Here is a 19,808-nt window from a genome sequence, read left to right as displayed (position 1 = left end):
ATATATACACATAAATATATACACATATGTATACTGTACGTATATACACATAAGTGCATTAGAGCCCTTTGCAATTAAGTAGATGAAAACATGAAAAACAATATTTATTCAATATTCATTTTTAATAAAGTCTTATACTGTGAATTTACTTTAAATATTTCACATAGCAGAATATGTTTTAAGTATTTTTAAATAGTTATTTTTATATATATATATATATATATATATATATATATATATACACACACACACACACACCTATGTATAATCATGTATATATACAGTTAGGTCCATAAATAATTGGAAACTGACCCAGCTGTCATAATTGTGACTGTACACCAACACAATGAATTTGAAATGAAACAACCAAGATGCAATTGAAGTGCAGACTTATCTTTAATTCAAGGGGTTGAAGAAAAATATATGAAACTGTAAAAGTCAGTAACACAAAAAAAAAAGGTATTTCAGCCAATCGCATATGATAAATAAATATAAATATATATATATGTTTATATATATATATATATATATATATATATATATATATATATAGAGAGAGAGAGAGAGAGAGAGAGAGAGAGTCCAAGAATGTAAAGCCACAAAAAGCGCTCAAAGTCCAATTATAGGATATAAAAAGAGAACTTTTATTAGAACATTTTTAAAAACAAAAGTTGTCCTGTATAGGACTAATCCATGTTGTGCTTTGCAGGCGCACAGAGAGCATACATGTTTCGTGCTATGGTAGCACTTGTTCACTGCTACCAAAAAAGGTATTTCAGCCAATCGCATATGATAAATAAATATAAATATACAGCTATATTTAATACGGATTGAAGACAACTCAGTAAAGATTAAAAATAACAATTTTTAATAAAATGGTGATTAGACATTAAACATATGATTGTAAGTAATTAAATCTAGAAAAAATAGCATCTAAATACAATGAAAAACATTAAGTTACTTAGCTTCGATTGAGTTCAGCAGCTTACACCAAATAGCAGGAAATAGACAAACACACATGTGAGGGTGACTCCGTGCCACATCTTGGGCCCTCAGTTCTTTAGCTTTTCTGGTAGGACTTGGCATCTGCACGATCCAAGAATCTCCATTTTGGAAAATGTACAGCTCATCCTTTGTTCAGTAGGGACACCTAGTGGTGGGACATAATATTGCATGCTATAAAGGGAGCAATGGATTTTCTAATGGCAATACAAACCACCTGTTGGTCCCATTATATATATATATATGCAATCTCTATAAATCATAAACCTCTCTTATGGGCCTAGCCCTATGTGTCATCTGTTTCCCGATACATGTTACCCACTTTACAAAAACATACAAAATTACACAAATAACAAAAATCATTATTACTCCTTGAATAAATGTAGCCCCTAGATTCCCCAACCACCCAAAAAGCCCGATATTTGGTGGTTCTTGGAGCTTCTTTTTAATGTCCGTTATCTTGGACAAGTCATGAGAAATGTCTCCAGCATTGTTCACAATGTATGTGCAGCACTCAGTTCCTATCAAGGCACACACCCCTCCTTTTGCAGCTAGAATATAATCCAGCGCTAGTCTGTTCTGTAATGCCACTGCCCTAATCTGCACCTTTTCTTGGGTTAGCTTATTGATTGAGTCCACTGAGGCATCCAGAGCATCTTCAAACAATTTAACGAGTGCCTCAATTCTGTTGAATGCCCAATATACCCCCCAGCTTGGAAATACCACACCTGAGTTGGCTTCATGGGTTCCTATGAATTCACTCCATCTTTTATTTCTAATAAGGCATTCTGGAGGGTGATCTCTTTTCCTTATTGCTGGGATGATAGATCCAATGTAGCACTCCCCCTCCCATTGGCGTGGTAACCACCTGTAGGCCCAAGATCCACATAGAAAATATACGCCTCGGGGAAGGATACTATAGCTATTATCAGGGGGCCCACTAAAACACGTATCCATGATAGTGGCTATAAAAGGAAAGTTCATGCGTTTAATGGCACCATGGGGAGTGAAAGTTACAATTTTGATTACAGGTGAAGACTCATTCACTGACATTCCCCAATGTTTGTCATTACCATAGCCTTTTACCCAAGCAGATGTGCAATTAGAATATCCCAACCTAGTGGCATTAAGTCCATTTTTATGGGAGCTGATGCAAACAGCACCTTCCTGTGGGATATTTATGATGTGGAGTCTTCCTTCCGAGTGTGGCTCCCCTACTTCTCTGTACCAGCCAAATTCTGTTGCATTATAGTGCTTTAATTCCTCCAATGACCATGGCACTCCAATGAAAGGGTATCCACTCTCCTCACTGAATGAGATGGCCCCACATATCCAGCAGTCAGTGCTGTTCGACACCTTTGAGTATCTCGCCAGCAGGTTCAAGAATGAGTTGGAGGACCATGAATCTGACCGGTCTATATTGCCACTAACCTGTTGGAAGGATAAAAGACAGGGTGTGTACCTCCACTTAACAATACAACTTTAGTATCCCCAGGCCCATCTGATAAAACTTCTCCTTTCTGCCTGACCTGTTCACCCACACAGGGTAATACCCACACTTTGGATCCTGACTGCACAGTGCTGCCTTGTTCCCAAGTCACAAGGATTGGTTGGGGTATCCAAATAGATACCAGACCCAGAACAGTGCCTGGTGTGATCTGCCCTGGTGACCCCCTGGACAAAAAGATCTCCCACAGATTTTCTGTTACACTAATAGTCCCTGTGGTCAACCATTCATTATCTCTTAAATCATCAGCTAATGTAAATGTTACCTCAGCTTCCTCCGGTAGGGTACCTCCCATGGGAAGGGTGTGCTTGCCCCCTCCACCACCCTCTGCAACCTCTAATAAATGTTGGTTGACTATTTTGAATTTGTTCTTCCCCACTTGTTGGGGAGATGTTCCATGGAACCACAGTCGCAAATTCAGTCAGTGTCTCCATCTGTCCAGTCAGTCTCTCGTATGGGGAGAACCTCCCTATTGGCCTGTTATTAAGCATCATAACTGCCTGTGTAATGACCCTATCCCACCCCCTTAATGTCCTACTTGGGGATAGCTTCCGAATTTGATCTTTTAAAAGCCCATTGCACCTTTCAATCAACCCCGAGGCTTGAGGGTGATAGGGGATGTGAAAGATCCATTTAATGCCCGAGTCATGTGACCACTGCTGCACAAGTTGTCCAGTGAAATGGGTTCCATTATCTGTCTGGATTTCGGATGGTAGTCCATAGGCAGCTACTAGAGTCTGAAGCATTTGAAGGGTTGAGGCTTGATTCGCATGCTTGCAGGGTAGTACTCTCAATATCCCAGAGAATGTGTCCACAGCGGTACAACAATACATTAAACCTCCTCTGCCCTTTGGTAATGGGCCAATGTAGTCCATTTGCCAGATCTGCCCCGCTTTGGTTCCTCTGTTCAAATGTCCACGGGCATGTTTAGCGAGTGGCCACTTCTTGATCTCATTACATGTCTCACATGCTATTTGTGCTTGCACAACCATTGGGAGAGTAATGGGTAGCCCTCTGGCTCGTGCCCACTCTAGTGTTGCTGTATTTCCCCTGTGGCCTGATGTTTCATGAGCCCACTCTGCCATCCGAAGCAATACTGGATCCACTGGATCAATATTTTTCACTGCTCTTATTCTGTTTAATTCATCTGCAGTCTTGTTCGGGTTCTCTTCTCCAATGCTGTCTTTCATATGAGCGTCCACATGTCCAATGTGGATTAGTCGTAAATGGGCTGTTTTCCAAATCTTCTCCCATAAGTCTTCACCTCCCCAAACTGGTTTTCCATGAATTAACCACCTGTTGTTCTTCCAATTCGGCATCCATGTTGTACATGCTTTGTATACTGCCCAACTGTCAGTGTAGATGTAAATTTCTGGATCTGTAGTCTCTTCCATCAGTATGGCTATGGCAGTCAGTTCAGCATACTGGCTGGAACCTCCTGTCCCTTTTTCTTGAATTACAATCTGTTGGCATGGATTGTATGCTACCGCAGTCCAATGTCTGCCTTTGTGGGTCACAATAGCTGAACCATCAGTGAACCAGGCATTCATCTTCTGTTCTTTGCCAAGCTCTTCAAATAGAGGGGCAGTCTTGTTTGGAGATGGCTCCAGGAGAGGTACTTCATGTACATTAGGATTGGACAGGGTCTCATATGTCACTAAACCAGTGAGAAGCTTAGACAGTTCTTTTATCTCACCGGCTTGTATACCTCCTCTCTCTTGCAGATACCATTTCCACTTCAGTAACGTTTGACTATGTGCTACAGCTGTCTTAATAGGTAGTCCTTCATCTCTCACCCATCCTGCAATAGGTAAATCAGTCTTCACAGACACTGGACTTTGTCCTGTCATTGCTTCCACATGCTGCAATGCCATGTATGCTGCTAGAAGATTCTTTTCCAGTGGTGTATATCTTTGCTGAGCTCCAGTCAATTGCTTAGACCAGAACCCAATTGGCACTGCCCTTTTCCCTTTATCTTCATTTGGCTGCCATAGCCCCCATGATGCCACATTGTCAGTGACCATTACATCTAAATGGAAAGGAGCTCCTTCACGGACCGGCCCCAGCCCCTGATGCTGTAATACTGCTTCTTTAGCTGTTGTGAAGGTTGTAACTTGTTCTGTTCCCCATACAAAGTTTGATTTCTTCTGGGTAACATTGTATATGGGGCGCAACAAAAGTCCTAGATGTGGTATAAAAGCTCTCCAGTACCCCAAGGCCCCAAGAAATTTCTGGGCCTCCTTCAAAGTCTTTGGCTCAGGTGTATTCTGGATAGTGTCAAGAACAGGCTGAGGTATTTTCCGGATGGGGCCAGCCCATACCATTCCTAGGAACTTCACTTCCTGAGTAGGGCCTTGGATTTTTTCTTTGTTAATGGCCCATCCTCTACTGGTTATGTGGTTGACAAGAATAGGAAGCGCCTCTTCTACTTCTTCTTTAGATCCCGTGATCATGATGTCATCAATATAATGAAAAACTGGAGTCTTCAGAGTGAGGTTGCTTAGGTCTCGGGCAACTAATCCATGGCAAATTGTAGCAGAATGCACATAGCCTTGAGGGACAACTTGGAACGTGTATTGGCATGCTCCCCAGGTAAAAGCAAACTGGTCTTGTTACTCAGGTGCAATGGGGATTGAAAAGAACGCATTGGCTAAATCGATCACTGCGTGCCACGCCCCGCCTGTATAGCAATATTTTCAATTATGGTGATGATATCGGGGACTGCAGCACTCAATGGTGGTGCTACTCTATTGAGTCCCTTGTAATCTATCGTCATTCGCCAGGAACCATCTGGTTTCTTAACAGGGAACACGGATGCGTTAAAAGGGCTAACCGCAGGAGGAACTACACCTGACTGTAACAGCTTTTCAATGGTCTCACTGATTTCTTTCTGTCCCCCGGGCAAGCGGTATTGCTTTAGCCTTACCGGGTTACTCGGGGGAGGAATAACAACGGGTGTCCAATTTGCATTCCCCCGCACAATGTCTTTTACTGGGCGAAGGTAGTAGGGCTTGTGAGGGAATCCAAAAGTGAACACCCCCCACTGCGTCTCAATACTCTGCCCTAGCAAAACATCTATCCCCAAGATATTATCTGGTAATTCTGAAATTAACACCTTTGCCTTAAATCGTGGTCCCTTGTTTATTGACAATGTAACGGTTGTCTGTACTGCCTTAGTAATCTGTCCCCCTAAACCCTCTATACTCACATTTGGTCCTGACAACTTTGAAGGGCTACAATGTAGTACCGTCACTTCTGCCCCAGTGTCTACCAACGTCAAAATCCTAGTTGGCTGCTGTCTTGCCCCCCACCAAATAGTCAAAGGTACATGAGGCCGTCGGTCTCTAGCAGTCAGTGGGGACATGTGCACTACTGAAGGCCCACCGGTGAGTCATTGGAGTGAAACCTCATCCCAGTTTGTCAGTTTATGAGTAAGCAAATCCTCTGCTGGATACAGGGACTTCCCTTGTAGAGCATTCTCAGGGGGTGTAGGTGTTGTAATGGGTGTGGCCTTAGGGAACAAGCTGATGCGATCTGTTGTAGTGGATGGGGGGGATCCAGTTAGTGTAGGAAAGGTTGTTGGGTGCATGGCTGTGGAAAGGTTAGTAGTGGCAGTCACTTGAAAGTGGGTGTCAGATGGTGTGTTCAGAAAACAAGCTAGGGACTGAGAATTGTCAACTGGATCCCTGTATGCAGCATATACTTGTACTTTCTGTTTAGATCTCCTAACAACCTCTGTCCATTTCTGGAACATATCAGCAGTTGAAATGACATTTATGCTATCTCTAGGTACACCCGCTTTTATTAAATCCATCCACATCTGTCTACGTGAAACATTAATCCTATCTCTGTTCCTATGCTTTCCCTGTTTCTCCATTCCCATTAAATCTACCTCCCCCTCTCTGTTAGTGACAGACATGCCTTTCCTGGGTTTAGATTCTTGTTCTAACTCCCCAATCTCAGCTAACAAAGCTGTAAGTTGGTGTATTTTTCCTCCATTCCCCAACCCGCCTAGTAAAGATAGTAATGAGGCTCTCATGGACAGCGGCGCTGCTTTCAAAAACCGCGAGCGCATGCTGGCTGTGAATTCCTCCATATCTGGCCCCTCCTAATTGTCCTTATTCAATCCTGCTACACAACCCATAATCCTAACACGCGTTACAGCGTCCCTTAATTTTAGCCAGGTGTTTGTAGGTTCAATGTCTCCACTAGATGGGAAAACTATTTGGATAGCATGGCGTATCAAATCCAGCAATTGGAAATTGTTTCTAACCTCCCTTACTCTCCGCAAAACCTGCCTGACCTGGCGGTCTGTGGTTAACTGTCCCATGCCTATTGCTTCATTTGCATTCAGTATCACACTGTCAGCACCTGAATCCTACAAACGCAACAACCACTCCCCCATATTCTCATCCATCTGTTGTTTAAATGTTTTTGCTAAATCGGTAAGCTCAGTCTGGGTGTAACCTCGCACCACTTCATTCACCTCATCACGTGTACCATCTCTCACACTATTTGCCCCCCCATGAGCTCTGAGCAGCCTCCTTTTTCGTTGCTTAGTAATAATAGGGCGGGCCTTACATGCCTTGGATTCACTCCCACTATCAGAAAAGGATATGTATTCATCCTCCTCGTCTGAGGATTGGAGCAGAGCTTCACAATCCCATGCGGGTCCTGTAATCATTGCTCGCACTTTATTCACTGGCACTGGCTTTCTACCTTTCTGGGATCGTTTGCGGTTAATCTTACTCACTACAAGATTAGTACATTGCTCTTCTAATTCTACAGCATGACTAGCATTGCTACGCATACATTCTTTTGTAATTACTAACTGGTCCTGCACTTCTTGTAATTCTTTTTTAAGTGACTCACATCTCTGTGCTTCACGCTGTAGCGCTTGCAGCAGAATCCATCCTGTAGTTGCAGCAGCTTTTCGCTCTTTTTTTGGGTATACCCCTAAATCTAACCTTAAAGCTTGTGCACCAAGCTCTGTTCCAGCCTCAGGGTATACTGGAGCTGCATATTTAATTAGCTCCATTGCTATAGGCTTCCAACTCCCTGAGTCAGCCCATACTGGAATTGAACCATATTTGGAAGGTACCTTCCCTCCCCCATTCTTACTTTTCCTAAACAAAGCATGCATTCTATTCTTAAAAATAAATACAGTCAGGGGAAAAAGCAAGACAAAAATACAATTGCTATCTCTACTTATCAAAGCAGCACTGTTTCAGTCTTTTAACTTTGTATTTGCTAAATGGCTAAACGTTCACGGTTTAGGCACAAGTTAAATAAATATAAATAATGTTAATAAATGTAAATTATACACCAAAATTTCAGAATTTTTGCTCTCTACTCACGTATTAATATCTAGCGATCAGGTGAAATCCTGCCAGACTACGCCAATTGTAAAAGTCAGTAACACAAAAAAAAAAAAAAGGTATTTCAGCCAATCTCATATGATAAATAAATATATATATATATATATATATATATATATATATATATATATATATATATATATATATATATATATATATATATATATATATATATATACATACAGGGAGTGCAGAATTATTAGGCAAGTTGTATTTTTGAGGATTAATTTTATTATTGAACAACAACCATGTTCTCAATGAACCCAAAAAACTCATTAATATCAAAGCTGAATAGTTTTGGAAGTAGTTTTTAGTTTGTTTTTAGTTATAGCTATTTTAGGGGGATATCTGTGTGTGCAGGTGACTATTACTGTGCATAATTATTAGGCAACTTAACAAAAAACAAATATATACCCATTTCAATTATTTATTTTTACCAGTGAAACCAATATAACATCTCAACATTCACAAATATACATTTCTGACATTCAAAAACAAAACAAAAACAAATCAGTGACCAATATAGCCACCTTTCTTTGCAAGGACACTCAAAAGCCTGCCATCCATGGATTCTGTCAGTGTTTTGATCTGTTCACCATCAACATTGCGTGCAGCAGCAACCACAGCCTCCCAGACACTGTTCAGAGAGGTGTACTGTTTTCCCTCCTTGTAAATCCCACAGGTTCTCAATGGGGTTCAGATCAGGTGAACAAGGAGGCCATGTCATTAGATTTTCTTCTTTTATACCCTTTGCCAGCCACGCTGTGGAGTACTTGGACGCGTGTGATGGAGCATTGTCCTGCATGAAAAACATAATTTATGTAAGAACTTACCTGATAAATTCATTTCTTTCATATTAACAAGAGTCCATGAGCTAGTGACGTATGGGATATACATTCCTACCAGGAGGGGCAAAGTTTCCCAAACCTTAAAATGCCTATAAATACACCCCTCACCACACCCACAAATCAGTTTAACGAATAGCCAAGAAGTGGGGTGATAAGAAAAAAAGTGCGAAGCATATAAAATAAGGAATTGGAATAATTGTGCTTTATACAAAAAAATCATAACCACCACAAAAAAGGGTGGGCCTCATGGACTCTTGTTAATATGAAAGAAATGAATTTATCAGGTAAGTTCTTACATAAATTATGTTTTCTTTCATGTAATTAACAAGAGTCCATGAGCTAGTGACGTATGGGATAATGACTACCCAAGATGTGGATCTTTCCACACAAGAGTCACTAGAGAGGGAGGGATAAAATAAAGACAGCCAATTCCTGCTGAAAATAATCCACACCCAAAATAAAGTTTAACAAAAAACATAAGCAGAAGATTCAAACTGAAACCGCTGCCTGAAGAACTTTTCTACCAAAAACTGCTTCAGAAGAAGAAAATACATCAAAATGGTAGAATTTAGTAAAAGTATGCAAAGAGGACCAAGTTGCTGCTTTGCAGATCTGGTCAACCGAAGCTTCATTCCTAAACGCCCAGGAAGTAGATACTGACCTAGTAGAATGAGCTGTAATTCTCTGAGGCGGAATTTTACCCGACTCAACATAGGCAAGATGAATTAAAGATTTCAACCAAGATGCCAAAGAAATGGCAGAAGCTTTCTGGCCTTTCCTAGAACCGGAAAAGATAACAAATAGACTAGAAGTCTTACAGAAAGATTTCGTAGCTTCAACATAATATTTCAAAGCTCTAACAACATCCAAAGAATGCAACGATTTCTCCTTAGAATTCTTAGGATTAGGACATAATGAAGGAACCACAATTTCTCTACTAATGTTGTTGGAATTGACAACTTTAGGTAAAATTCAAAAGAAGTTCGCAACACCGCCTTATCCTGATGAAGAATCAGAAAAGGAGACTCACAAGAAAGAGCAGATAATTCAGAAACTCTTCTGGTAGAAGAGATGGCCAAAAGGAACAAAACTTTCCAAGAAAGTAATTTAATATCCAATGAATGCATAGGTTCAAATGGAGGAGCTTGAAGAGCCCCCAGAACCAAATTCAAACTCCAGGAGGAGAAATTGACTTAATGACAGGCTTTATACGAACCAAAGCTTGTACAAAACAATGAATATCAGGAAGAATAGCAATCTTTCTGTGAAAAAGAACAGAAAGAGCAGAGATTTGACCTTACAAGGAACTTGCGGACAAACCCTTATCTAAACCATCCTGAAGAAATTGTAATATTCTCGGTATTCTAAAAGAATGCCAAGAAAAATGATGAGAAAGACACCAAGAAATATAAGTCTTCCAGACTCTATAATATATCTCTCTGGATACAAATTTACGAGCCTGTAACATAGTATTAATCACAGAGTCAGAGAAACCTCTTTGACCAAGAATCAAGCGTTCAATCTCCATACCTTTAAATTTAAGGATTTCAGATCCTGATGGAAAAAAAGGACCTTGAGACAAAAGGTCTGGTCTTAACGGAAGAGTCCACGGTTGGCAAGAGGCCATCCGGACAAGATCCGCATACCAAAACCTGTGAGGCCATGCCGGAGCTACCAGCAGAACAAACGAGCATTCCTTCAGAATCTTGGAGATTACTCTTGGAAGAAGAACTAGAGGCGGAAAGATATAGGCAGGATGATACTTCCAAGGAAGTGAAAATGCATCCACTGCCTCCGCCTGAAGATCCCGGGATCTAGACAGATACCTGGGAAGTTTCTTGTTTAGATGAGAAGCCATCAGATCTATTTCTGGAAGTTCCCACATTTGAACAATCTGAAGAAATACCTCTGGGTGAAGAGACCATTCGCCCGGATGCAACGTTTGGCGACTGAGATAATCCGCTTTCCAATTGTCCATACCTGGGATATAAACCGCAGAGATTAGACAGGAGCTGGATTCCGCCCAAACTAAAATTCGAGATACTTCTTTCATAGCCAGAGGACTGAGAGTCCCTCCTTGATGATTGATGTATGCCACAGTTGTGACATTGTCTTATCTGAAACAATGAACAACTCTCTCTTCAGAAGAGGCCAAGACTGAAGAGCTCTGAAAATTGCACGGAGTTCCAAAATATTGATCGGAAATCTCACTTCCTGAGATTCCCAAACCCCTTGTGCCGTCAGAGACCCCCACACAGCTCCCCAACCTGTAAGACTTGAATCTGTTGAGATTATAGTCCAGGTCAGAAGAACAAAGAAGCCCCCTGAACTAAACGATGGTGATCTGTCCACCATGTCAGAGAGTGTCGTAAAATCGGTTTAAAGATATTAATTGAGATATCTTTGAGTAATCCCTGCACCATTGGTTCAGCATACAGAGCTGAAGAGGTCGCATGTGAAAACGAGCAAAGGAGATCGCATCTGATGCGGCAGTCCTAAGACCCAACATTTCCATGCATAAGGCTACCAAAGGGAATGATTGTGACTGAAGGTTTTGACAAGCTGATATCAATGTTAAACTTCTCTTGTCTGACAAGGACAGAGTCATAGACACTGAATTTATCTAGAAACCTAAAAAGGTTACCCTTGTCTGAGGAATCAATGAACTGAATGGTAAATTGATCCTCCAACCATGAACTTGAAGAAACAACACAAGTCGATTCGTATGAGATTCTTCGAAAATGAGAAGACTGAGCAAGTACCAAGATATCGTCCAAATAAGGAAATACCAAAACCCTATTCTCTGATTACAGAAGAAGGGCACCGAGAACCTTTGAAAAAAATTCTTGGAACTGAGGCTAGACCAAACAGTAGAGCCACAAAACTGGTAATGCTTGTCTAAAAAGAGAATCTCAGACACTAAAAGTGATCTGGATGAATCGGAATATGCAGATACACATCCTGTAAATCTATTGTAGACATATAATGCCCTTGCTAAACAAAAAGCAGGATAGTCCTACAGTAACCATCTTGAATGTTGGTATCCTAACATAACGATTCAATAATGATAGATCCAGAACTGGTCTGAAGGAATTGACCTTCTGTGGTACAATGAAGAGATAAAATAAAACCCCAGCCCTTGTTCCAGAACTGGAACTGGCATAAATACTCCAGCCAACTCTAGATCTGAAACACATTTCAGAAATGCTGAGCCTTGCTGTGTCAACTGGGACACGGGAAAGAAAAGAATCTCTTAGCAGGAGGCCTTAACTTGAAGCCAATTCTGTACCTTTCTGAAACAATGTTTCTGAAACCAGAGATTAAGAACGGAATTGATCCAAATTTCTTTGAAGAAAACGTAATCTGCCCCATACCAGCTGAGCTGGAATAAGGGCCGCACCTTCATAGGTACTTAGGAGCTGACTATAGGTTTCTATAAGGCTTGGATATATTCCAAACTGGAAATAGTTTCCAAACTGATACCGCTCCTGAGGATGAAGGATCAGGCTTTTGTTCCTTGTTGTGAGGAAAGGAACGAAATGATTATTTACCCTGGAAAGAAAGGGAAAGCAAAGTTGACTTAGAAGACATGTCAGCATTCCAAGTTTAATCCATAAAGCTTTTCTAGCTAAAATAGCTAGAGACATATACCTGACATCAACTCTAATGATATCAAAAGATGGTATCACCAATAAAATAATTAGCATGTTATAGAATAATAATAATGCTATAAAATTATGATCTGTTACCTGTTGCGCTAAAGCTTCTAACCAAAAAGTTGAAGCTGCAGCAACATCCGCTAAAAATATAGCAGGTCTAAGAAGATTACCTGAACATAAGTAAGCTTTTCTTAGAAAAGATTCAATTTTCCTATCTAAAGGATCCTTAAATGAAGTACTATCTGCCATAGGAATAGTAGTACATTAGCAGGAGTAGAGACAACCCCATAACCTTAGGGATTTTTGTCCCAAAAAACTCTAATCTGTCAGATGGCACAGGATATAATTTGCTTAAACGTCTAGAAGGAGTAAATAAATTACCCAAATTATTCCATTCCCTGGAAATTACTTCAGAAATAGCATCAGGGAGATAAAACACTTCTGGAATAACTACAGGAGATTTAAAAACCTTATTTAAACGTTTACATTTAGTATCAAGAGGACCAGAATCCTCTATTTCTAATGCAAAAAACACTTCTTTAAGTAAAGAACGAATAAATTCCATCTTGAACAGATACAAAGATTTATCAGCATCAACCTCTGAGACAGAAACCTCTGAACCAGAAGAACCATTATCAGTATCAGAATGATGATGTTCATTTAAAAATTCATCTGAAAAAAAGAGAAGTTTTAAAAGACTTTTATGTATACTAGAAGGAGAAATAACAGACATAGCCTTCTTAATGGATTTAAAAAATAAAATCTCTTATGTTATCAGGAACACTCTGAAAATTAGATGTTGACGGACAGCAACAGGTAATGTAATAGTACTAAAGGAAATTTTATCTGCATTAATAAGTTTGACATGACATGCAATACAAATAACAGCTGGAGAAATAGATACCAAAAGTTTATAGCAGACTTAGCTTGGTAGCTCCAGCACTGTGCAGTGATTTTCCTGTAGTATCTTTTGACTCAGTTGCAACGTGGAACATCTTGCAATATGTAAAAGAAAAAAACAACATATAAAGCAAAATTGATCAAATTCCTTAAATGACAGTTTCAGGAATGGGAAAAAAATGCCAGTCTCAACAGTCCCTGTGTGGAACAGCCATGGATTTTAGTTACGGTTGCTAAAATCATTTTCCTCATACAAACAGAAATCTTCATCTCTTTTCTGTTTCTGAGTAAATAGTACATACCAGCACTATTTCAAAATAACAAACTCTTGATTGAATAATAGAAAACTACAGTTAAACACTAAAAAACTCTAAGCCATCTCCGTGGAGATGTTGCCTGTACAACGGCAAAGAGAATGACTGGGGTAGGCGGAGCCTAGGAGGGATCATGTGACCAGCTTTGCTGGGCTCTTTGCCATTTCCTGTTGGGGAAGAGAATATCCCACAAGTAAGGATGACGCCGTGGACCGGACACACCTATGTTGGAGAAAAGGTATTTCAGCCAATCTCATATGATAAATAAATATATATATATATATATATATATATATATATATACATACAGGGAGTGCAGAATTATTAGGCAAGTTGTATTTTTGAGGATTAATTTTATTATTGAACAACAACCATGTTCTCAATGAACCCAAAAAACTCATTAATATCAAAGCTGAATAGTTTTGGAAGTAGTTTTTAGTTTGTTTTTAGTTATAGCTATTTTAGGGGGATATCTGTGTGTGCAGGTGACTATTACTGTGCATAATTATTAGGCAACTTAACAAAAAACAAATATATACCCATTTCAATTATTTATTTTTACCAGTGAAACCAATATAACATCTCAACATTCACAAATATACATTTCTGACATTCAAAAACAAAACAAAAACAAATCAGTGACCAATATAGCCACCTTTCTTTGCAAGGACACTCAAAAGCCTGCCATCCATGGATTCTGTCAGTGTTTTGATCTGTTCACCATCAACATTGCGTGCAGCAGCAACCACAGCCTCCCAGACACTGTTCAGAGAGGTGTACTGTTTTCCCTCCTTGTAAATCCCACAGGTTCTCAATGGGGTTCAGATCAGGTGAACAAGGAGGCCATGTCATTAGATTTTCTTCTTTTATACCCTTTCTTGCCAGCCACGCTGTGGAGTACTTGGACGCGTGTGATGGAGCATTGTCCTGCATGAAAATCATGTTTTTCTTGAAGGATGCAGACTTCTTCCTGTACCACTGCTTGAAGAAGGTGTCTTCCAGAAACTGGCAGTAGGACTGGGAGTTGAGCTTGACTCCATCCTCAACCCGAAAAGGCCCCACAAGCTCATCTTTGATGATACCAGCCCAAACCAGTACTCCACCTCCACCTTGCTGGCGTCTGAGTCGGACTGGAGCTCTCTGCCCTTTACCAATCCAGCCACGGGCCCATCCATCTGGCCCATCAAGACTCACTCTCATTTCATCAGTCCATAAAAACTTAGAAAAATCAGTCTTGAGATATTTCTTGGCCCAGTCTTGACGTTTCAGCTTGTGTGTCTTGTTCATTGGTGGTCATCTTTCAGCCTTTCTTACCTTGGCCATGTCTCTGAGTATTGCACACCTTGTGCTTTTGGGCACTCCAGTGATGTTGCAGCTCTGAAATATGGCCAAACTGGTGGCAAGTGGCATCTTGGCAGCTGCACGCTTGACTTTTCTCAGTTCATGGGCAGTTATTTTGCGCCTTGGTTTTTCCACACGCTTCTTGCGACCCTGTTGACTATTTTGAATGAAACGCTTGATTGTTCGATGATCACGCTTCAGAAGCTTTGCAATTTTAAGAGTGCTGCATCCCTCTGCAAGATATTTCACTATTTTTCACTTTTCTGAGCCTGTCAAGTCCTTCTTTTGACCCATTTGCCAAAGGAAAGGAAGTTGCCTAATAATTATGCACACCTGATATAGGGTGTTGATGTCATTAGACCACACCCCTTCTCATTACAGAGATGCACATCACCTAATATGCTTAATTGGTAGTAGGCTTTCGAGCCTATACAGCTTGGAGTAAGACAACATGCATAAGGAGGATGATGTGGTCAAAATACTCATTTGCCTAATAATTCTGCACTCCCTGTATATTAACAGCTACATGTTTCGTGCTATGGTAGCACTTGTTCACTGCTACCAAAAAAGGTATTTCAGCCAATCGCATATGATAAATAAATATAAATATATATGTTTATATATATATATATATATATATATATATATATTTTAACAGCTATATTTAATACGGATTGAAGACAACTCAGTAAAGATTAAAAATAACAATTTTTAAATAAAATGGTGATTAGACATTAAACATATGATTGTAAGTAATTAAATCTAGAAAAAATAGCATCTAAATACAATACAATGAAAAACATTAAGTTACTTAGCTTCGATTGAGTTCAGCAGCTTACACCAGGTAGCAGGAAATAGACAAACACACATGTGAGGGTGACTCCGTGCCACATCTTGGGCCCTCAGTTCTTTAGCTTTTCTGATAGGACTTGGCATCTGCACGATCCAAGAAGAAGTCTCCAGGGTTCTTAGTGTCCTGGCCTTTTACCCAAAAGGGAGGGATTATGATATTGTTAACACCCACTAGGGAGGAACCAGATGGAATGGCCAATAGACTTACTAGGGAGTAAGTTGTCTGGGGGGTGGCTGTACACAGGATGCCTAGACTGATGTCACTTCCTGCTAAAAGCACATGGCATTTTTCCAACAATCTCCATTTTGGAAAATGTACAGCTCATCCTTTGTTCAGTAGGGACACCTAGTGGTGGGACATAATATTGCATGCTATAAAGGGAGCAATGGATTTTCTAATGGCAATACAGAAACATTTAGGAATTGCAACCATTTTCATACACAGTCCCCTTATTTCAGGGGCTCAAATGTAATTGGACAAATTAACACTTTGTCGAGAATCCTTTGCAGGAAATGACTACTTTAAGTCTGGAACGCATGGACATCACCAAACGTTGGGTTTTCTCCTTTGTGATGCTTTGCCAGGCCTTTACTGCAGCGTTCTTCAGTTGTTTATTCGTAGGTTTTTCTACCTTAAGTTTTATCTTCAGCAAGTGAAATTCAAGCTTGATCAGGTTGAGATCAGGTGATTGACTCGGCCATTGCAGAATACTCCACTTCTTTGCCTTAAAAAACTCCTGGGTTGCTTTCGCAGTATGCTTTGGGGCATTGTCCATCTGTAAAGTGAAATCCTGTCCTATCAACTTCACTGAATTTAAGCAATGTATCTCTATACACTTCAGAATTCATCCGGCTGCTTCTGTCACATCATCAATAAACACCAGTGACCCAGTGCCACTGAAGCCATGCATGCCCATGCAATCACACTGCCTCCACTGTGTTTTACAGATTATGTGAAGGGCTTTTTCTTTAACATGGAAAGGATCCTACGATCATCCACCACTGTTGTGGACATCCAGGCCTTTTTGTGTTGCAGAGCTCACCAGTGCATTCTTTTTTTTTAAAATCAGAATGAACCAAACTGTTTATTTGGTCACTCCTAATGTTCCTGCTATCTCTGATGGATTTCATTTTATTACAATTTAAATAAACAAGGTTGTAAACAATACAGAGATTTTTTCCTCAAATCTATAGTAAAAACTGTTGTGGATCTATAGTTGTATTAGGTAACATTTCTTAAATAAGCAGAAATTACAAAATAACATAGGGGCTCCAGGTGATCACTTGGCTATTTAAACCTATATAGGGACCCTGGATTCCCCCCCCTCCCCCGGGGATGGCAAATACACTGGATCATAGAAGGTGGATACAAAACATATTTTTTAAAATTTAAATCAGTTGTTTTTTTAATTTAAATAGGATTTTAAAAAAAATAATAAAATGCATTTTGAGGAAACATCAATCTAAAGATAGTTGCTATTTAAGATACATTACAATCCAAAGTTTATTCATCCTGAAATATCAATTTGTTTTTAATTAGATAGCAACATGCTGTATATTCATGGCTGCATTTTTTTTTCGTAATTAATTCTATGAATCCATTCACAGAGGTTTCTGTCAGATTATTTTGGACAATTTTTCAATCTTGAAGATATTATCACTTATTATTGGTTTTGTAGTTCTCAAAACTGAATTTGTGTCTGCAGAAATAACATGCCCCTCTTCATAGCAATATTATAAAATAAACATACAGAGTTGATAAATAGACTTTAAAGGGACATAATCATGAAAGAGAACATTTGGGTTTGAGATAGAACATAACATTTTTAGATTTACTTATATAATCATATTTGCTTCATTCTCTTGGAATCCTTTGTTGAAGGAGAGCAATGACCTACTGGGGCCTATCTGGGTGAGACAGTGACAAGCAGCTAGTTCACAGTAGTGCATTGCATCTTAGTGAGCCTACTTATGCAGGCTTTTCAACAATGGATACCAAGAGAACAAAGCAAATTAGATAAGTGATGTCAAATAGAAAATCGAATGTTCATTCTGAGTCTTGAAAGTTTAATTTTGACTTGACTTTCCTTTATTAACATTGCTCCCCTACAAATCTATGTTCACAGAATCAACCCATACGAAGTTTCAAAACACTCAATGAATAGAATATTGTTTGGAGTGGAATAGATCTGCACAAGGACCAAAGTGTGAGGAGGGAGGGGCAATCACTAAAAATGAAAAAAAGAAAAACATAATTTATGTAAGAACTTACCTGATAAATTAATTTCTTTCATATTGGCAAGAGTCCATGAGCTAGTGACGTATGGGATAGTAATACTCAAGATGTGGAACGCCACAGCACAGTCACTAGAGAGGTAGACATAAAATAATAACAGCCATTTTCCGCAGAAAAAAATGAATCCACAACCCAAAATATATTTTTTTTTCTCATAATGAAAAGAAAAAATTAAACATAAGCAGAGGAATCAAACTGAAACAGCTGCCTGAAAAACATTTCTACCAAAAAACTGCTTCCAAGGAAGCAAATACATCAAAACGCTAGAATTTAGTAAATGTATGCAACGAAGACCAAGTTGCTGCTTTGCAAATCTGATCAACTGAAGCTTCATTCTTAAAAGACTGATCTAGTAGAATGAGCTGTAATTCTCTGAGGGGGGGCCTGACCCGACTCCAAATAAGCCTGATGAATCAAAAGCTTTAACCAAGATGCCAAAGAAAATGGCAGAAGCCTTCTGACCTTTCCTAGAACCAGAAAAGATAACAAATAGACTAGAGGTCTACCTGAACTCTTTAGTATCTTCAACATAATATTTCAAAGCTCTTACCACATCAAAAGAATGTAAGGATCTCTCCAAAGAATTCTTAGGATTAGGACACAAAGAAGGGACAACAATTTCTCTATTAATGTTGTTAGAATTCACAACCTTAGGTAGAAATGTAAATGAAGTCCGCAAAACTGCCTTATCCTGATGGAAAATAAGAAAAGGAGATTCACATGAAAGAGCAGATAATTCGCAAACTCTTCTAGCAGAAGAGATGGCCAAAAGGAACAACACTTTCCAAGAAAGTAATTTAATGTCCAAAGAATGCATAAGCTCAAACGGAGAATCCTGTAAAGCCTTCAAAACCAAATTAAGACTCCAAGGAAGAGATATTGATTTAATGACAGGCTTGATATGGACCAAAGCCTGTACAAAACTGTGAATATCAAGAAGCTTAGCAATCTTTCTGTGAAATAAAACAGAAAGAGCAGAGATTTGTCCCTTCAAGGAACTTGCAGACAAACCCTTATCCAAACCATCCTGAAGAAACTGTAAAATTCTAGGAATTCTAAAAGAATGCAAGGAGAATTTATAAGAAGAACACCATGAAATATAAGTCTTCCAAAATCGATAACAAATCTTCCTAGAAACAGATTTACGAGCCTGTAACATAGTATTAATCACTGAGTCAGAGAAACCTCTATGACTAAGCACTAGGCGTTCAATTTCTATACCTTCAAATTTAATGATTTGAGATCCTGATGGAAAAACGGGCCTTGAGACAGAATGGAAGTGGCCAAGGTTGGGAACTGGACATCTGAACAAGATCCGCATACCAAAACCTGTGAGGCCATGCTGGAGCTACCAGCAACACAAACGATTGTTCCATGATGATCTTGGAAATCACTCTTGGAAGAAGAAACAGAGTCGGGAAGATATAAGCAGGTTGGTAACACCAAGGAACTGCTAACACATCCACCGCTTCCGCCTGAGGATCCCTGGACCTGAACAGGTACCTGGGTAGTTTCTTGTTTAGATGGGAAGGCATCAGATCTATTTCTGGAAGACCCATCTGAACAATCTGAGAAAACACATCTGGATGGAGCGACCACTCCCCCAGATGTAAAGTCTGACGGATGAGATATTCCTCTTCCCAAATGTCTATACCTGGGATATGAACAACAGAAATTAGACAGGAGCTGAATTCTGCACAAGCAAGTATCC

The 19,808-nt window shown here is 39.6% G+C and overlaps 1 protein-coding gene across 4 annotated transcripts in view; it reads right to left on the bottom strand.

Moving 5' to 3' along the window:
- Positions 1-620: 620 nt before the first annotated feature.
- Positions 621-19,808, bottom strand: part of LOC128657177 (oocyte zinc finger protein XlCOF7.1) — a 221,488-nt gene continuing 202,300 nt past the window's right edge. The window contains exon 8 of one of the 4 annotated variants that reach the window (XM_053711424.1): positions 621-1,150. In XM_053711424.1, coding sequence (XP_053567399.1) covers positions 1,053-1,150 — 98 coding nt within the window. In that variant the 3' untranslated portion in view covers positions 621-1,052. Of the gene's footprint in view, positions 1,151-15,812; positions 16,578-17,179; positions 18,030-19,808 lie in introns of those variants that run through there. The other 3 variants (XM_053711426.1, XM_053711427.1, XM_053711425.1) reach the window with 3 other exon arrangements.

Source organism: Bombina bombina, chromosome 4 (assembly GCF_027579735.1).
Source record: "Bombina bombina isolate aBomBom1 chromosome 4, aBomBom1.pri, whole genome shotgun sequence".
In the NCBI taxonomy this organism is placed as follows: domain Eukaryota; kingdom Metazoa; phylum Chordata; class Amphibia; order Anura; family Bombinatoridae; genus Bombina; species Bombina bombina.
The sequence above is the reverse complement of the archived record's forward strand: the minus strand, read 5'-3'. Positions and strand labels throughout refer to the sequence as shown.